The sequence below is a fragment of the Euleptes europaea genome, chromosome 15, assembly GCF_029931775.1.
Source record: "Euleptes europaea isolate rEulEur1 chromosome 15, rEulEur1.hap1, whole genome shotgun sequence".
Taxonomy (NCBI): Eukaryota; Metazoa; Chordata; class Lepidosauria; order Squamata; family Sphaerodactylidae; genus Euleptes; species Euleptes europaea.
In genome coordinates, this window is record NC_079326.1 from 39,576,289 (window position 1) to 39,594,201 (window position 17,913).

General features: G+C 39.4%; 1 protein-coding gene across 2 annotated transcripts in view; it reads right to left on the reverse strand.

The window, feature by feature from the left end:
* Nucleotides 1-4,990: 4,990 nt before the first annotated feature.
* Nucleotides 4,991-17,913, reverse strand: part of LOC130487991 (neurabin-1-like) — a 45,753-nt gene continuing 32,830 nt past the window's right edge. The window contains exons 16-18 of one of the 2 annotated variants that reach the window (XM_056861565.1): nucleotides 16,360-16,476; nucleotides 9,790-9,978; nucleotides 4,991-5,158 (exon numbers count right to left, since the gene is read on the reverse strand). In XM_056861565.1, the coding sequence (XP_056717543.1) occupies nucleotides 4,991-5,158; nucleotides 9,790-9,978; nucleotides 16,360-16,476 (474 nt within the window). The remainder of the gene's footprint in view (nucleotides 5,159-9,789; nucleotides 9,979-16,359; nucleotides 16,477-17,913) is intronic. The other variant, XM_056861566.1, reaches the window with a different exon arrangement.

Sequence of the window (17,913 nt, forward strand, 5' to 3'; positions counted from 1 at the left end):
TTGTTTTTTTTGTCAAATTTGTTTAAAAAAAATAAGTTTGACTTTCAGCCCATCCCTGGGGGAGGGGTGGACCATAGCAGCTGCGACGGCGCAGTTGAGAAGCCTCCTTAAGAGGCTTCCTGGCTGTCACGGAGGGGAAAAAAGCCTTTTGCTCTCCAATAATTGAAATCAACAGTTGAAATCAAGCTGGCCAGGCCTTTAATTCTCCTGTGAAAGTTAAACGAGATTTATTTAGCGGTTCTAGCTAGCTGAACTGTGGCTCCACTTTTAATAAAGAAAATACCATGAAGCCCAAATCTGAAATCTCACCTGTGTACTAGTTATGCCCAGTACACTAAGCTGGAAACCTGTGTCTCTGCTGGATGACTGTAGCTGCACTGCTAGTATAATCACAGATGTTTGTGGTGATGGGCTTTTCATTAGCTGATGGTCTGGGTGCAGACTAGATGTTTCTGCAGATGTTTCTGTTTCTACCCACCAAGTTTCCTGCATCCCCCTCTCACAGCAAGCCTGAAATGCCCCCCAAAATTCTCTTCCTTGTGGGGGGTTCCCTTCTCCCCCAGAAATAAGAGTTTGGAAGGCTTTCTGGGTTGCTGCAGGAGGGATTAGGCAGGAAAATGGCACTCTTTGGGCAGAAATCCTTTCATTCCCAAGAAACATGTAGTCTAGATCTAACTTGATGTATATGTGTGTGTTCACCTAACCACAGCTTGCTGTTACAGCAACCTTTAGGAACAGATTGTTAAGACAGTTCAGCTGCTGTGTCTACTGGAACTTTGGTGTCTAATTCCTTTGGAATACTTCCTTAAGACATTTATAGTATTACTCTGTCAACCATTTAGATTCACTAGCTTGGTTTCATTACTGAAATGCATTACATTTTTTGGAATTTATCAGTTCTCAAAAAATAACTTAGTTTTCATCCAGAGCTAATGTTTCATAAATTTCCAGGCTGATATCTGTCTGTGAGTAAAATTAATACGTTCTTCCATATAAATTTGACCAGTAACTCAGTTAAGCCAAAGTAGTAGCATTAAATCAATTTTGTTCCACATAACTCTAGTAAATACTTGTTGTTATCCCGGCAATTTTTAGAGAATTTAATGCCAGTTGTGCAAGGAAAAGGTTTAGAACCACCAGAAAGGCTGCTAAGTTGTAAACACTTTATGCAGAAATATCTAGTTAACAACTGTTATCGTAAGTCCAGATGGGTCATTCAGCTGTGAAGCGTGGTGTCAGGTTGTGCTTACTGTTTCTTATTCCTACACATATCCTTAACCTACAGCATGTACTACATACAATCCAAGAAGATGATCGCTGCAGTTGCTGCACCCTACCAATCATAAATTGTTCAAATTGCTTTAATTCAGATCCATAATTGCAATAAATTTAATCCCCCCCGTTCATGTTTCTCAGTTAAGCTGTAGAATCAAGAATGCAACCAGTTTGCAGTAACTGAGCAGAAGTCAGTAATACAAGAGAGAGGCGCATTTAGAGCAAGCGGTGTCTAGCAATGTGATCCTAAATAAAAATTTACTCAGGAATATGACCCTTTTGAAAATAATGGCTGTGCCAAATTGTGTGCTTAGACTACAGCAGAATAGCACCTTCCTGTACTCTGGAGCTGAAACATTTAGGCTTGTAGAATTAAAGTGGTATTAAAATGGTAGAAGGGTTTCATATAAGGCAGTTAAAGCCTAAACGGAGCCATTGCTTTACATGTAGTAACTTTGTAAATATATTAACGCTGTCAAGGTCCAGTGAAATTGGTTTAACACCTGTTTTAACACCTACGAAGAGACAGTACCCAAATGCGTAGCTACTCGCTAATCAAGAAGGGCTGATCAGCTGTTTAGTACCTCTGTCCCTGCATATCTGAACTACCGTAGCCACCTGTTGGATCAGAGCTATGGTCGTTGCTCCTGATCTGATAAGAGGAACTGTGAATATAGTCCTGTTAGCTAGATGCAGCCAGGCATTTTGAGAATGGTTCCCAGTCGACAGGGGATCTGCATAAATGTTGTTCCTGTTGGATGGGAATGATTTGCTGTGTCCTTGATTCAAGACTACTAAAAGTTTCGAGATAACTGTAACTGCTTGTTTGTTGTGGGAATCTCATTGCCCAGTCATAGGTACGGTGAAATAATTTACTGTCCTTCCAAAGTTTGATTCCTATTAAAGCAGTGCTTCAGAAGATTAATTTATAATGAGACATAGGTATTGTCCACTCACTGATAGTAATATAGGTAGGTTTTAACGAATTTTGCTTGCTGAGGGAGGAATAAACTGAAAACATTTTGTATTTAGAATTTTGAATCTTGTACTGTGAAAATAAATTTTGGCTTGCAAGAAAATGCCTTGCAGTGATTTTTATAAGGAACAATAAAGACTAAGCATTTAACTACAAATCAAGTGTCGGGTTTATTGTATGGGTGAATGCTGCTGTACATTTTTATCATACAATTTTTAAGGCTTCTAAATTGTCTTAATTTTGTTCTGAAGGAGAAATTTAGCCTACCGTATTACCAGTCTTCTAAAATCTGCACATTCGTGGATCTGAATACACATCTCGGCAAATAACGACCTTTTTATCAGCTCAAAAACTGAGCTTCACAGTGTAGCTGATGGGTAGATCTGCAAGCTACACTTCCAGCAAAGAGATGAAATTATCAAAACCAGCTTCTAGCTGCAGCAGGATTCTGCAGAAAGTAAAATAATGTCAGAATATAGCCACCCCCTGACCCAGGATTACAAATGGGGGGGGGGGGCTGGAGTTCTTCCAGCATTACAACTAATTTCCAGAATACTAAGATCAGTTTCCTTGGAGATAGAGATATGAAGGCAGGGGGAGGGGGAGAATAGAAAATTCAGGGGGAAACCATGTTTTTTTCTTGAGGATTCATAGCTAATGGCCACTTCAGCCACAATGGAATGGATGGTAATTCATCTGTCCTCCATGACTAGCCTTTCCACTTTCACCATGTATCAGTTGAAGAACAGGGTCTCCCTTCTTTAGGTTCATCTTCCAGCCTTGTGCTTCCACATTTCAGATGTCTTTTCCATGTTTTTACGATGCTTAGGGATGGACCTTGTTCCCCATAATTACTTTTCCTTGTAGATCTTTGTGGCTCCTTTGCTTTTTAATTGAGGGAATTTGATTACTGCCCTGTATTCAGGTTTTGGTAGTGCACCACCTTTGTTCATTCTGGCAGGTCTAATTTCGAAATGCTTCAACCCAAAAAGACAAAGATTGGAACAGAAGTTGACATGTCATGGGACAACATACTGTGCAAGTTTCACAATTCCAGCTCAACTCCTTTTATGTTTGGGCACAAACGTATTGATAGGCCCTCGTATCTAATGTAGCTCACTGGCAGGAAAGCCAGCATGGTGTAGTGATTAAGATGTCAGACAAGGACCTGGGAAACCCAGGTTCGAATCCCCGTTCACACCTTGGAAATTTGCTGGGTGACCTTGGGCCTGTCACACTCTTAGCCCTGACCCTGGCTAGTATTTGGATGAGAGACCGTCAAGGAATACCAGGATGACTTGGAGGCAGGCAATGGCAAACCACCTCCGAACGAATGACTCTTTCCTTGAAAACCCTACAGGGTCACCATAAGACTTGACAGCACACAAAAAAGCTCATTGGTGCTGAAGAAATCCTTATGGGAGTGGGCAGCTAGGCCATGGTATATGTTTCTGCAAACCTTGGTTAATTTCAAATCAAATAGTGTCTGCACATCACACTTGATACGTAGACTTGCCCCGTTGCTGCCCTGACATCAGCAAGGGAGAAGTAGAAAGTAGTTCCACCACTGCAGGGGCTGCCTACTTGGATGTTGGATCACCAGGAAGAAGCTGAGCCTGCTCTAATCACATGGTCCCTATAACTGCAACATAACAAAAGTTTCATGCTTGAATGAAATTTATTCAGTTTTTCATAAGTATCACTGAAGTGTTTTTTGTTTTTGTACAATAGATTGTGGCGTAAACCAAAAGCGGATGTGTTTTACACTATTCTGGAAAGCAAATGCAATTTGTTTAAAAAGAGAAACAGTTTTGTACCCTACAATGTAATAATATGTAATGCAGAAACCCCGTGTTCTGCTGATGCATCCCCCCCAATTCTTATATTTTAAATCTGGAAGATCAGAATCATTTAAAAATTAGAAAAAATATAATTTTGGTCCTGATATATCTTGAGTAGGAAAGTGAAATATGTGTATTACAAACTGATCTTGCTCATCACATGTATTATAAAACAGTATAACATACAAAAATGTGTATAAAATTGATCTATAAGCTTTGAAATACTGCTGCAGCATATTAGACAAATTGGAAATTTAGTGGTATTCTGAAAAATAAGCGAATTGCAACTTATATTACTACAATAGGTTTTGAATTTAAAATGGACTCTGGAAAATACAGGATTTAACAAAACTTAAATTCGAAATATGATTAAATTAATTTCCTATTTTTTAAAAACTTAATTTTTTCCTCTATACAAAACTAATGGCAGACTACCTCCAACAAAACATAATGACCTGATGTTGTGTCTATACCAGATATCATCCAACGCTATACTGTAACTTGCATCACATTCTATTTCTCATAAACTGCATATCTCGCTTTCAATACACACTTCAGGAAGTTAGGACAGCCAAACACCTATTTACACCTCACTTAAGACAAAGTTAATTTAATATTCATTAGTATAAGGGGTGATCTAAATATAAAAAATTGAAAATATTTCATTTAGTGAGTCATATAAATGGGGGACTATGGAAATTGGAGGTAAAAAGCCTATAAAGTCTATCACTTTCCTTTTGCCCCAATACATAATTATACAGCAATATACAATTATTACACTTCTTCAAGCTGAAGTAAAGTCTGCGATAAAAATAAGATATTGAGGCATTACCCTGGAATAGTGTAGCCCTTGAGACAACACCAGAGTATCTAGTTGCATATGGCAGCTTGAATCATTTCAGCAGCTTGATTCTGCAGCAGCAACCACCCTGCCACCTTTCCGAATCTCTCTCTCTTTCCTTTGAAACTTTTCTTTTTGCTTCTCCAGTTTTTCTTGTGTTTTCTTGATATCTTTAATTTTCTTCTTTATTGTTGATCGGTCATTTTGACTGGACACTCCTAGGGCCTATCAAAGAAAGGGGTACACTTTATTAAATTCCTGGCAAATAGCAGCAGTGCTAGTCAAGACAAAAACAGAGTCCCGTGTAACAGTATGGATTAACAAGTGTATTGTCCTTCATAAACAAGGTGTGGTTTGTTTTTTGCATTTTAACAAGTTATCAGTACCTATTACCAGCACTTAGCATCATAATAAACTTAAATTCAAATGGAACACTGAAAAGCAAAGACATAACAGGACACCACTCAAAAAGGTGTTTTGGTTTTTTAAAATGAATTCGAGTCAGTTTTGAATTAGTGTAGAAGAACTACAACTTCTATATAGTTCTGTGATACTTTTTCAGGACACTGTTTTTCTACAAAGTGCAGCCACAAGGGCTGTAATTTTAATCAGACAACTGGAAGGGGGGGAAGGAAGGGGGGACTCTTAACCCTTTCTGGTGGTGCTGTTCTGTCACAAAAAACTGCTCCCATCCCAAGTGGTATGTTCCCCTGGAAGGCAAAAAAAAATATGGGTAAGGAGACAGCAGTCCCACAAACACACATCAGCTCACTTGTGATGAATATACTGTGTGTGTGTGTGTGAAGTGCCGTCAAGTCACACCTGACTTATGGCAACCCCTTTTGGGGGTTTTCATGGCAAGAGACTAACAGAGGTGGTTTGCCAGTGCCTTCCCATCCAAATACTAGCCAGGGCTGACCCTGCTTAGCTTCTGAGATCTGACAAGGCAACTGCATTTTTCTCTCTTTAGGTAAAGTTTTTACTCGTCCTTCTTCCAAAAGATGGAACTTTAGAATCTCCTTTTTTCACTCTTTAAAAATTCAAGCTATTTCAAAAACCAGTTGATTCCAACTTTTAAGTCAATCCAATTTTTGATGTTCTCCTGCTAAAGAGTTATTTTATTCTCTGATTCTCACCTTGACTACTGTATTCTCTTCTTGCTGATTTATCTTTTTCTCAGCTTCACCCTCCCCTTATTCATAATTCAATTGCTGGTTTGATTTTTTCCCCTGTACCTCAACTTGCCGACATTTCTACTTGGCTATATTCTCTTCTTTGGCTTCCATTTCTTTATCAGATTCAGTTAAGTCAGTGCTTTTTATTTTTAGACTGTCTTAGTTCTTTATCCCTTTCTACATCTTTTTCTTTATGTGTGTGTGTGTGTGTTAAGTGCCATCAAGTCGCTTCCGACTCATGGCGACCCTATGAATGAAAGTCCTCCAAAATGTCCTATCTTTGACAGCCTTGCTCAGATCTTGCAAATTGAAGGCTGTGGCTTCCTTTACTGAGTCAATCCATCTCTTGTTTGGTCTTCCTCTTTTCCTGCTGCCCTCAACTTTTCCTAGCATGACTGTCTTTTCCAGTGACTCTTGTCTCATGACATGACCAAAATACGATAGCCTCAGTTTAGTCATTTTAACTTTTCTTTATAGGCTCTGCAAATACTTTCGTCTTGGCTAAAATCTTGGGCCATTGGCTTTATTTCAAACCCTTGTCCTTTCTATCTTGCTGTCCCCTTTCTTTAGAACTCCCTACCCTTACCATATCTCACCTCATTCCTTGAAAGTATTTAAACATAGTATCTGAAAATGTATCTCTTTTCCACACCTCTGACCTCTTAATTTCTGCCTCTCCTTTTCCTTTCCGGATCTTGCCTTTTACAGATGCTAAGCCTCAGGAGACTATGTCCTATTTAGCAGAACCATACAGCACCTGGCTTTTAAGATACTTAATAAATATAATGATAATGATGGAGTTATTGCAGATTTTAACTTCAAATCGCTGTTTAGGATGTTTTGACACAGTAGGCCTGAGAGTTTGTGTGACAAGCCTTTTGCCCTACTGAGGGACACACACAGCCTCCTATGATTTGTGGGATCTAGGTTTGTTTTAAACTACAAACCTTCCCCTCAGTTACCAGGTGTTCTAAAGGTAGCAACTGGTCAGATTTTGGGTCCCCTATTGAGAGGTAAACGTTGTCATGCACAAGGAGATTATTAAAATCACTGAGGCAGGATTTGAGAAGATTTATAATATTTACAGGTTACTCTCAAGGAATAGATCAGCAGCACAGATCTCTAGGCAGACAAGAAGCCTGGCTGAGACACATAAATTTAAATTAGTTATGGCTTTAGAGAGTACTTAGAATTTTCTTTAAGACTTTCAGGCACAAACAGGCTTTTACTGACTAGCCATGAGGTTGGATCCTCTCTCACCCACTCAGGATTCCACCCCCACCAGCCTGCCCTTTCCCAAGAGACAGACTAAATGGTACCCGCTCTGTTCATCACCAGAGACAGGCCTAATAAATGGGGAACTCTACTCTGTCCGTACTAGCCTAAAATGACTAAACTGAGGCTACTCTACTTTGGTCACATTATGCGAAGCCATGACTCACTGCAAAAGACAATATTGCTAGGAAAAGTTGAAGGCAGCAGGAAAAGAGAAAGACCCAACAAGAGATGGATTGATGACTCAATAAAGGCAGCCATGGCCTTTAGTTTGCCAGTCTTGAGTGGGTTGTTAATGATAGGATGGTTTGGAGGTCGTTAATTCACAGAATTGCCATAAGTCGGAAGTGACTTGACGGCACAGAAAAAACATGCAGAGCCAATATCACCAGGTCTGCAGATTAATTTTTGTCTTTGCACAGGGAGAAGCAGATCAATTAGAAGAAAAACAAGTGTTATGTTATCAAGTACCATTAGATTAAGACCAATGTCTTTAAATATTCCTTTAAATATTCTCTTACTGTATGATCCCATGGCCAGGCCAGAAATACCTAAATGGACTCTTAAGCTCAAGAGGTCGGTTTTTACCTTACGGGGAGAAATTTCAAATTTCTGCTGCGGTACAAGGATTTGAAGGTCAAAAGAAAAAAAAACTCTCTGGTCACAGGTAAGCTCTTGGCTCATGGAAAGCAGCACTGCGGTTACAATGCTGGACACGGACAGGGGAGGCCAGGGTCATTTAGCTCACTGGGTGCCTTGGGCTGATTCACATCTCCTACAGTGCATTCCTAAGGAGAGTTACTCCAGTCTAAGCCCACTGAAATGAATGGGCTTAGACTGGAGTAACTCTCTTTAGGAATGCACTGTTAGTCTGCCCCCTACTACACACAGTTGCGAGGATTAAAAACAAAAAATGAACAGCCTCGCTTTATACCATCCTGTACTCCTTGGCAGAAGAGGTTATAAATTTGACCGATATAGCAATTAAAAAAATATGCTAACTACAGCAAATGAAAAACTAGCAATAAATTGATAGCAGAGTGTAGTATAGTTTTTAATCAGCAGATGGCAACATCCGACAAGATTAGAAAACCTTTTTGCGAGTTCCACATTTTCAAGGTAATAGACAAATTTTACATGTTATTTTTGTATAGGTTTAATGTAATTTATCACTAGGAAGTACCCAACAGTCAGATTTTCAAGTGCATAAATAAGGGAGATTAAGGCCATGTTATAATTCCCCCACTATCCCTTACCAAAAAGGCCAAGAAAAAAAAACAACCCTAATTTTCTGGTGCTGTTTTTTAATTAGTCTTCTAGATGGACACAAATCTAAAATATTAACAACATGAATAACAGTATTATGAACAAAAGCCAACCATTCTTCCATAATAAAAGTTTGCAGTTTTGAAGTAGAGATGTGGAAGGCTCGGGGGGGGGGGAGAAAATATAGGTGGAGAAACCTTGCAGATTCGTTTTCCTTGAGTATTCTATTCAATTTTTCAAATGGAAAATTGGAAATTTTGAGGATTATTGAAAAACTATTAATATTTTCTCTTTGTAATGAGTGAAACAATGTTGACAAGGCTTCCCCAAATCTGTAGTATAAAGATTTAAGATAATCTACAGTATTAGACAATAACACTTCTGTATACTTTATACATTTATTTTTTCCCTACTTTTCAGATGGCCCAAACAAGATGCATGTGCTAAGAGCACAAGCTGCAGGAGTCTGCAGCTCTGTCTCTTTCTCTCTCTAGTATGGGGTACATTCATATGTCTGCTTGAAGACAACGAAGGGATTTCCCCCCCTTAAATGTCATAAATACATAAAATGATACTTTTTGGCTTGAGTTATAAATGATGCCTTTTATGTTGTTGAAGAGTAAGATAAATTCAGACTTGATAAGAAAGTATTGTATCTATTTGCCCCAAATTTCCAGTCCCGCCCCCCAGACAAAAAAGTTTCAAAGTTTTCAGAAGTTTTACATTGTTCGTTTTAACCCATATTTCCTTAAAGTTATAAGCTTCCATTAGGAAACTCTTGATAATTGTAACAATTCAGCAATGAAAACACTGTCTACAGAGATTACGTCTGCTCCTTGCTTACAATTTTAATGAAAAATGTTGTAGAAAGGATACTGTCGTAGATTGGGAGACTGGGTTAAATGACTTATTAGGACCCTTCCAATGGCTGATTGTATGATGAATCAAAAGGATCATTATATAACAGTATGAATTAATCAGAAATATAGTTTAGGGATGTTGTTAAGATCCACATTTTAGCACCCTGCATGTTTGTTTCTGAATTTTTGTTGTTGACCTGTGTCCTATGCAAGAAATCCAGGCTCTTCATCATTCAGCTATTAATATTTTTTAAAAAATGATATTAGGACACAAGCTTACCTTCAATTTATCACTGTCGAGCAGCATTAACTGTTGTCCATCTATACTTCTGGCTGTAAACTCTGTGATGTACTGCTCCATGTTCATTCCTATTAGCCAATGGCATACTTGTTGTGTTGTCCATTCAGAAATGGGCCGACTGTGCCACTGATTTTGTTTCCCTGTACTCGACGGTTCATCATCTGAAGTCTGACCAAGCAAAACCAAGCAATCAGCTATGTAAACTAGCATACATTCAGCTGGCTAAACAGAAGATGTTAATTGACTGGTTTAGTCTAAGAATAACACAGCGTTCTGATATATTAAAGCCATTAAAAAAATAACATTTGTTGATTTAAATCCATGTTTATGTCAAAAACGAGCTTAAAATAGCTAGGTATTCAAGCTCGGGATCCCCCCCCCCCAATTTAGTTTAATGTGCAGTCAAATGTACATCTCTTCTACACTTTGAGAAACAAATGTCCGTTGAAATAAATACCCATATCTGAAAATAAAATGCTAGAACACTTGTGTCCCTCATTCTGAATATCTTGATTGAAAAACAGGTTCCATAAAGTTGGATGTGTCCAGAACGTTTGGATCACCTACAATACTTAGGGATGACAGTATGTGGTAACTTCAATGTCAAACTGTCTTGCTTTCAGCTTTTGATCCTCTAGGTTCAGAGCTCAATATTTCAATCATATATAGAAAATATACAGAAATGCCTCTTTATGAAGGCTTATGAACTCCCTTGAAAATGATACTAGCCAATGCAAAAGAAAAGGAAGAAAAGACTGAAGTGGATTTCAGGCTGAGTACCAGGTGTGGGAGACGATGTTCACCCCTAGCTCCAGGTCATTGATGAACAGGCTGAAAAGCACTGGTCCCAACTTAGATGAAGCCTATTTCTACACTAATTTGACAGGACTGAGAGAGCCACGTTTTACAATTGGCATTTAAGATTATGAATATTAAATTTCCTAAAGAACAGCAAGGGCTTTTTTTCTAATACCCTTATTAAGGGTATGAAGGATCTGATTCTCTTTTCCCCCTTCTTCCATCTCTTCTGGTAATATTATGATTTCCAAACCTAGAAAGGAGAACAGATTTTTCATTTCTCTAAAGCAGCGGTGCACAACTCAAGCCGTTAAATGGGCCATAATGGATCTTGACTGGAACTAGGTGGACAACCCCGTGACATCACCTGGCTCCATTATGGCGTAAGTAACTTGGGGGGGGGGGGAGGTAGAAGTGTGAGAATACCAACTTTTGGCTGTTTTCTGTGTAAGAATGCTGAGTCTCAGCTCAGACAACAGCTGAGAGAGAAGCATTCTAAACCACTCCCACAGGAAATTTCTACACCCTCCCCTGTTCTGACGTCCCAGCCGAGAAGCTTCTAGATCACTGGTTCCCAACCAGAGGTCCGTGGACCCCCAGGGGTCCGCGAGAACTAAATTAAGGTCCGCAAAACAAAGTTATAAACCCATAATAAATTAATATTTTCAATTAAAAGTTCTCTATTATAAAACTATATATATATTCAAATATTATTCTAAGTTTAATGTTTAACTAACAGTTATGATTAAAGTTTATTTTCAAATTCTCGGAATTTTTATTTTGAATCTTGGGGTCCCTGCACCGAAAAAAAAAGTCCTAGTGGTTCCCTGGTCAAAAAAAGGCTGGGAACCACTGTTCTAGATGTATCTGAGCTCAGGGACGCAGCTAGAAGTTTCCATCTGAGAACCAAACTTTCACTACATCTCAGACCAGGGGACATGGTGAGAAGTCTGGGAGAAGATGGGCAGGCAGCATGCTGTGTCCCCCCCCCCCCCCCAACTCTAAAGCTAGCATACAATCTTTGGCTGAATGAAGTCTTACTCCTTGGTCAAGCCCTCACAGCAGACCCTCCCATGGTTCACTAATTACTGGACCTAAATAAAAAATGTAAAATGCATTAAGATTATCATACACCTTGTATTTTTTGAAATTCCACCTTCAGGCCTGCCATATGAGCTGTAATAACTTAATTCATTCTACCTCTAACAAGTTCTGCAGGCCTAGTTTCCAGCTGTACCTGGGTTGAAAAAAAGTGGTTATCAGATCACCCTTTTTCCTCCTGGACTGTCAAGCTCATTTCCTTAGATTAAAACCGTGATGTGTAAAGTTATTACAGATGCTTTTCTGATTCGCGTGTTCCTTGCAGACCACCACATTTTCTTACATGTGCTATGTGCAGGAAGCTGAAAAGGCTTCCAAATTAAACTGAGCTGCTGGTCAAGATAAAACGGAGCTAAATCTGCACATGTAGAAGGCCAATGCAAATTCAAGGTTCCACGGCAGCTGCTTGTGTTGATGAAGAGGTAGTGTGCTTTTCAGTTTAAGTTTTAAAACTGAGAGATGGGTTGTGTTTTCAATGAGCCTTGTTAACTTTGAACCCAACATGCACCCAGACACCTCCCTGCTCTTTGCCATCTATATTTCAGCTGTAGTCTTGTGCGTTGCTTGAAAATGAAGCAGCAAAATCACAGTTTAAGAATAACTGGGTCACTTAAGGCAAAATAAATTTCAATGATGTACTAGTAAGTGACATCTTTGAATTCAGAACACCTTTTTTCCTACTCAGTTCCAAAATGTTAGGTCCTTCAACCTCTAACAGAAAATAGGTTTTTGTAAAAACAAAACTGCTTCAGTAAAACATTTTCAGTAAATAAAGTACAAACAATATTAGTTTTTTTTTAATTGCCCTAGTTCATCCTTCCTTCTAAAGTAGTAAACCTACTACTTCTAAATAAGGGAGGAATTGAATGAAAGATACACCAATTCCTGCCAAGAGATAGCACAGTGAAACATACTCCTATTGTTTCAAGAGTACAAAATCTCCAGACAGGAGAAGACAGATGAAGAACTGTGCCTGTACATGCAGAAGAGCATGGAACAATATTTAAAAGGGAAAAAATGGAAGGTCAAAAGTGCATAAACACAGAAGTCACGCCAATACGGTGAAGAGCCATATCTGTTCCACAAGCAAAAGATTTTTTAAAAAGCAACTGTAATCTAGATGACAGCGATTAGATACCTCATGAAGGACTGTGAATTTCAACAATGAGGATGACTTTAACTCATACCACAAACACAACATCACTGAATCCTGCATTGTAGGCATTATAAAAAATCTGCTTACCTGTACCTGCTGTTTTTCAAGCAGCCATCTGTAAATTCACACAGATAGTTTTTGTACCTGTGCAGAGTAACGATTCAAAAGCTACTTACAGCTAGTTTTTTGCCATGAAGACTCTTCCTCATGAACACAGCCTCAGACTATATATGATTCAGAATAACATATGAACAGTTTCTTATCTTGCCCAAAAGATGCTGTCTGGGTCCATATAAAATGAAAGTGCCATGCACAAGTCAAATTATTATGTTCTGTATCTGTTGCTGGTGAGGGGGGGGGGAAGTTCAGTAGAATCAGAGATTACCTTTGGTAAGAAGGCTATGCCAGGCATCACCATTACCTTTTTTTGATGTAAGCAGGATCCAGCTTCAATGTGCAGAGTTCTGGAGTTTATCTTGCATAACATTCACAGATAATGGCAGTGACTATGAAGGTGACGAGGTTGATGTCAATGGTAACCAGAGGCTCAAAGGGTTTACCCGTTAATTGCATCAGGACCAGCTGAATATACAGGAGATTGAGCCTGGACTGGAGGATACAACCAAACAAGGCCCTGGAATAACTGTTTCATTAGAGGTTGTTGGAAAAGTGATTGTACTTTGAGAAGAGATCCTGAGATCTCCGAGAGAAGAATGCTTTAGCCTGAGACTGAAGTTGGAGCAGGTACTCTAGAACAGATGTGGGTGGGTGGATAGCTGGATTCCACCCACACTGGGAAGCAAAGATGGTGAATTGCTTTCACTTGCCCAGACTTACTTGATCTCATCAGATATCAGAAGGTAAGCAGGGTCGGCCCAGTTAGTATTCGGATGGTAGACCACTGAGGAAATCTAGGGTTGCTATGCAGAGGCGGGCAATGGCAAACCACCTCGGTTCATCTCTTGCCTTGAAAACCCTATACAGTTGCTGTAAGTTGATTGCAACTTGGCAGCACTTTCCACCAACATGTTTGTAGGATCTCCTCATAGATGGCATCTGTGCATTGAAAAGGATCCTCTCTCAAAGCTTCTTTAATCACTTAGTTGGCTCAATCCTCCAAGCTGCTAGTGCAGAGTGTGGATGCAAGATCCTACTGGGATGTTGTCACAACAAGTCTCAGGTCCTGCTGAGAAGTGTGCAATGACCCCTGGGTATCTGCAGCATCCTGGGGAACCCTAGTGAGGCCAAAATGGGGTCATGAAGATGCAATGCATGTAGTCCCTCTTTATTTTCCTCAAGACTTCGATGACAAGGGTGATAGGATGCAAACCACAGAAGAGGCATCTCCTACAGATCAATGACCCTTTCCCGCTCTGGGGCAATAAACCTGACTCTTCACATTTTGGAGTGTTGCAAAGAAGTCTATGTGACGAAAAATCCATCGACAGAAGACTGGGCTAAAGTACCAGTTGTTGCATTCCCACTCATCAGCCATAGTGCCCTGGTGACTGAGGGCGTCAGCACAGATGCTGTCCTGGCCAACAACATGAAAGGCAATGGGCAAGACGCTGGATTTGATCCATCTCTTCCACAGGCAGCAGAGACAGGCATGCTCCCATGTGACTCTGCACCAGTTTGCATGGTGGTCATGTGTCAGCAGCCACCTGCACTACTTTGCTCTGTTACTTGGTGAGGAAAGCACAAAGACTGCCCGGAGCTCCTCTTTTGCACTGTCCAGGGACTGTCCAGGGGTGACTGAAATAATCCATGTTGCAGTGGCAGCCCCAGATAGAGGTGTCTGAGATCAGAGTGAGATAAGGTTCTGGTGGTGAGAACGAGATACCCTGGTCCAAGTTGCATCGATAGGTCCATCAGCAGCGTGACTGAATCAGAGAGGCAGGTAGGCAAAGGACTATATATATTGAGAGTTTCAGGCTATGTTCCTCAAGGAGAGATCGTTATGCCACAAAGCTAGCTCTAGACATTTCCAAATCATTGCTCTGCACAAGCATAAAGTCCACCAATGTGATGCTGACATGTTGGTTTTTAACAATAACTGGATACAGAATAAGCATAACTCACTACAATTAAAATAGACTCAAGCACCTGTCATTTACAAATGAATGAGATCTATTCTGTTAGAAACACACAAGTCACAATATTTGAAAATGTAACCATGCTCAAAGTAGACTGCATTGGCTGGTGACACCATTTGTTAATGATCTCCCTTCCTACACAATAGGGTTGTATTTTAATTTTAACTGATTTGCAGTTCCCCCCCTCCCAAATGATCTATTTTGTTAACATATATATAATTATTTTCTATAGTTTATAAAATGCTATTAACTATTAATGGTTTAAATATTTTGCATTTTGTAAGGAGGATTAGTTGATGAAAGCACCGTAAAATATAGAAATCTACTTTAAATTACATGTGTGCGTTAAGTGCTATCGCTTCCAACTTATGGCGACACTAAGAATTAATGACCTCCAAAATGTCCTATCATTAACAGCCTTGCTCAGGTCTTGCAAACCAAGAGCCATGGCTTCCTTGATTGAGACAATCCATCTCACGTTGGGTCTTCCTGTTTTCCTGCTGCCTTCAACTTTTCCTAGCATTATTGTCATTCCCAGCAAGTTTAAACTAATTCTCACCTAAATATCAATAATCCCTTTGTATAGATGTATACTTAATACACTGCAGAGGTAAATTTAATATTTAACATTTTACTCTTGTTCTGATAAAAAGTGCTGCAATTTGATATGAAAATTCAATGTTTTATTTATAAAAGGATCTGCAAAACCATATAAAATATGATTAGTGAGGGGCAGTGATTGTGGTAGAGCATCTGCTTGGCGTGCAGAAGGTTCCAAGTTCAATTCCCGGCATCTCTAATTAAAAGGATCAGGTAGTAGGCAATGTGAAGGGCCTCTGCCTGAGACTCTGGAGAGCTGCTACCAGTCTGAATAGACAGTACTCATCTGGATTGACCACTGGTCTGATTCAGTATAAGGCAGCTTCTTGTGTACTTTTTGTATGTGTAGGTTTGCCTAAAATACTGGATGCCTCCATAGAACTAGTTTCAGAGGTCATGTTTATCTGCAGTAGAACAGCTAGATTCGAGTTCATATCACCTTAGAGACCAATAAGATTTTCGGGATATGACTTTTTGGAAGTCAAAGCTCCTTTTATCACATACTTTGTCATATCTGGTGAAGGGAGCTTTGACTCACAAAAGCTCATACCCCAAAAATCTTGTTGATATCTGAGGTACTATTGACTCAAATCTAGCTGTCCTAGAGAACTAGAAATCAGTATGGAGCAAATAAAAGTTTGTAAAATGTTCTTTGCTTGGGTACATTTTTCAATATTTGGTTATCAAAATACTATGTTGAAAGTGATAACCTACCATTTTCATTCTAAACAAGCTGAAATGGCATAATGTAGACTGAATGGTGACATCAACAATGCACACAGACACACTGAAACTCACCTCATTTGAAGAGAAGGTTAAAGTGTGTGAATGCCCTGAAAGACTGGGCTCTGTCACTAACCCTGAGAGATCACAACTTGGCTTGCTATTGTATGAATCATCTACGACAATTCTACTCTGCAAACAAGTGAAAATAATGTTTTGTTAACTTACCTCTTGGGATAGTAAATTGCAAGGACACACAGTACTTTAAGCACATCTGTTGTTGTTATTTTAATCAATAGCTTCAATTTGCAATCAACTTTAGTCAATTTTAGCTAGAATAATTTACATTAATTTTCCCAACTTACAACACACAAATGTTGGGTTCCTTTGATTTGCCAAAACAGACTTCCAGAAAATCCCAAAAGTACGCTAAAAGTGCAGTCTTTGCACCCTTCTAAGTCTACTGAAGGTAATGGGCTTAGAAGGCCAATTCGAATGGGAGATTGTTAATCTAGTAATCAGTATGTGCAACTTGTCACTAAAATCAGCCACTGTACCAGAGGACTGGAGAGTAGCAAATGTTAACCCTGATTTTAAAAAAAGGGTTCAGAGGGGAACTAGGAAATTACAGGCTAGTTAACCTAATGTCTACCCCACTAAACTTAATCAATGATAGAATTATTAGGCACATAGAGGAACAAATCCTGCTAAGGGAAAATCAGCATGGCTTCTCCCAAGGGAAGTCCTGCCAAACCAACCTTTTGGAGTTCTTTGAGAAAGTGGCACACACACTGGTAATAGTGACCTGCTATATATTACAGACTTGGACTTTCAACAGGTTTTTGACAAGGTAACTTACCAAAGACTACTAAATTTAGCAATCATGGGATAAGAGAAGGGTCCATCTATGGATTAAAAATTAGTTAAATGACAGGAAGCAAAGAGTAGTATAAATGGGACCGTTCTCTCAATGGAGGGACGTAAGCAGTGGGGTCCCAAAACAATGATATTGGTGCCAGTGCTATTTAATTTGTTTATAAATTATCTGGAACTGAGGGTGACCAGTGTAGTGGCCAAGTATGCAGATGACACAAAATTATTAGGATGCCATCTTGTAAATTTAATCAGGATAACTGGTTTGAAATTGTATGTTTTAATCCCATATTAATATATTGTGATTTATTATGTTGGAAGCTGCCCTGAGCCTGGCTTTGCCAGGAAATGGTGGGCTATAAGTCAAATTAAATAAATAAACGGTGAAAACTATGGCTGACTGCAAAGAGCTCCAGGAGGATCTCCACTAATTGGGTGAGTAGGCAACAAGGTGGCTAAATGAAGTTCAATGCGGGTAAGTGTAAGGAGATGCACACTGGAGCAAAATATTCCAACCTCAAAAACATGCTAATGGGGTCTGAACTTGCTGAAACTGAGAGGGAAAGAGACTTTGGGGTCGTAGTACATAGCACAATGAAAGTGTCAACTGAGAGTGCCGCAGCAGTGAAAAAGGCAAACATTATGTGGCAGTTATCAGGAAAGGGACTGAAAACAAAACAGCCAATATCATAATGCCCCTGTATAGATCTATGGTGCATCCTCATTTGGACTACTGTGAGCAGTTTTGGTCACCTT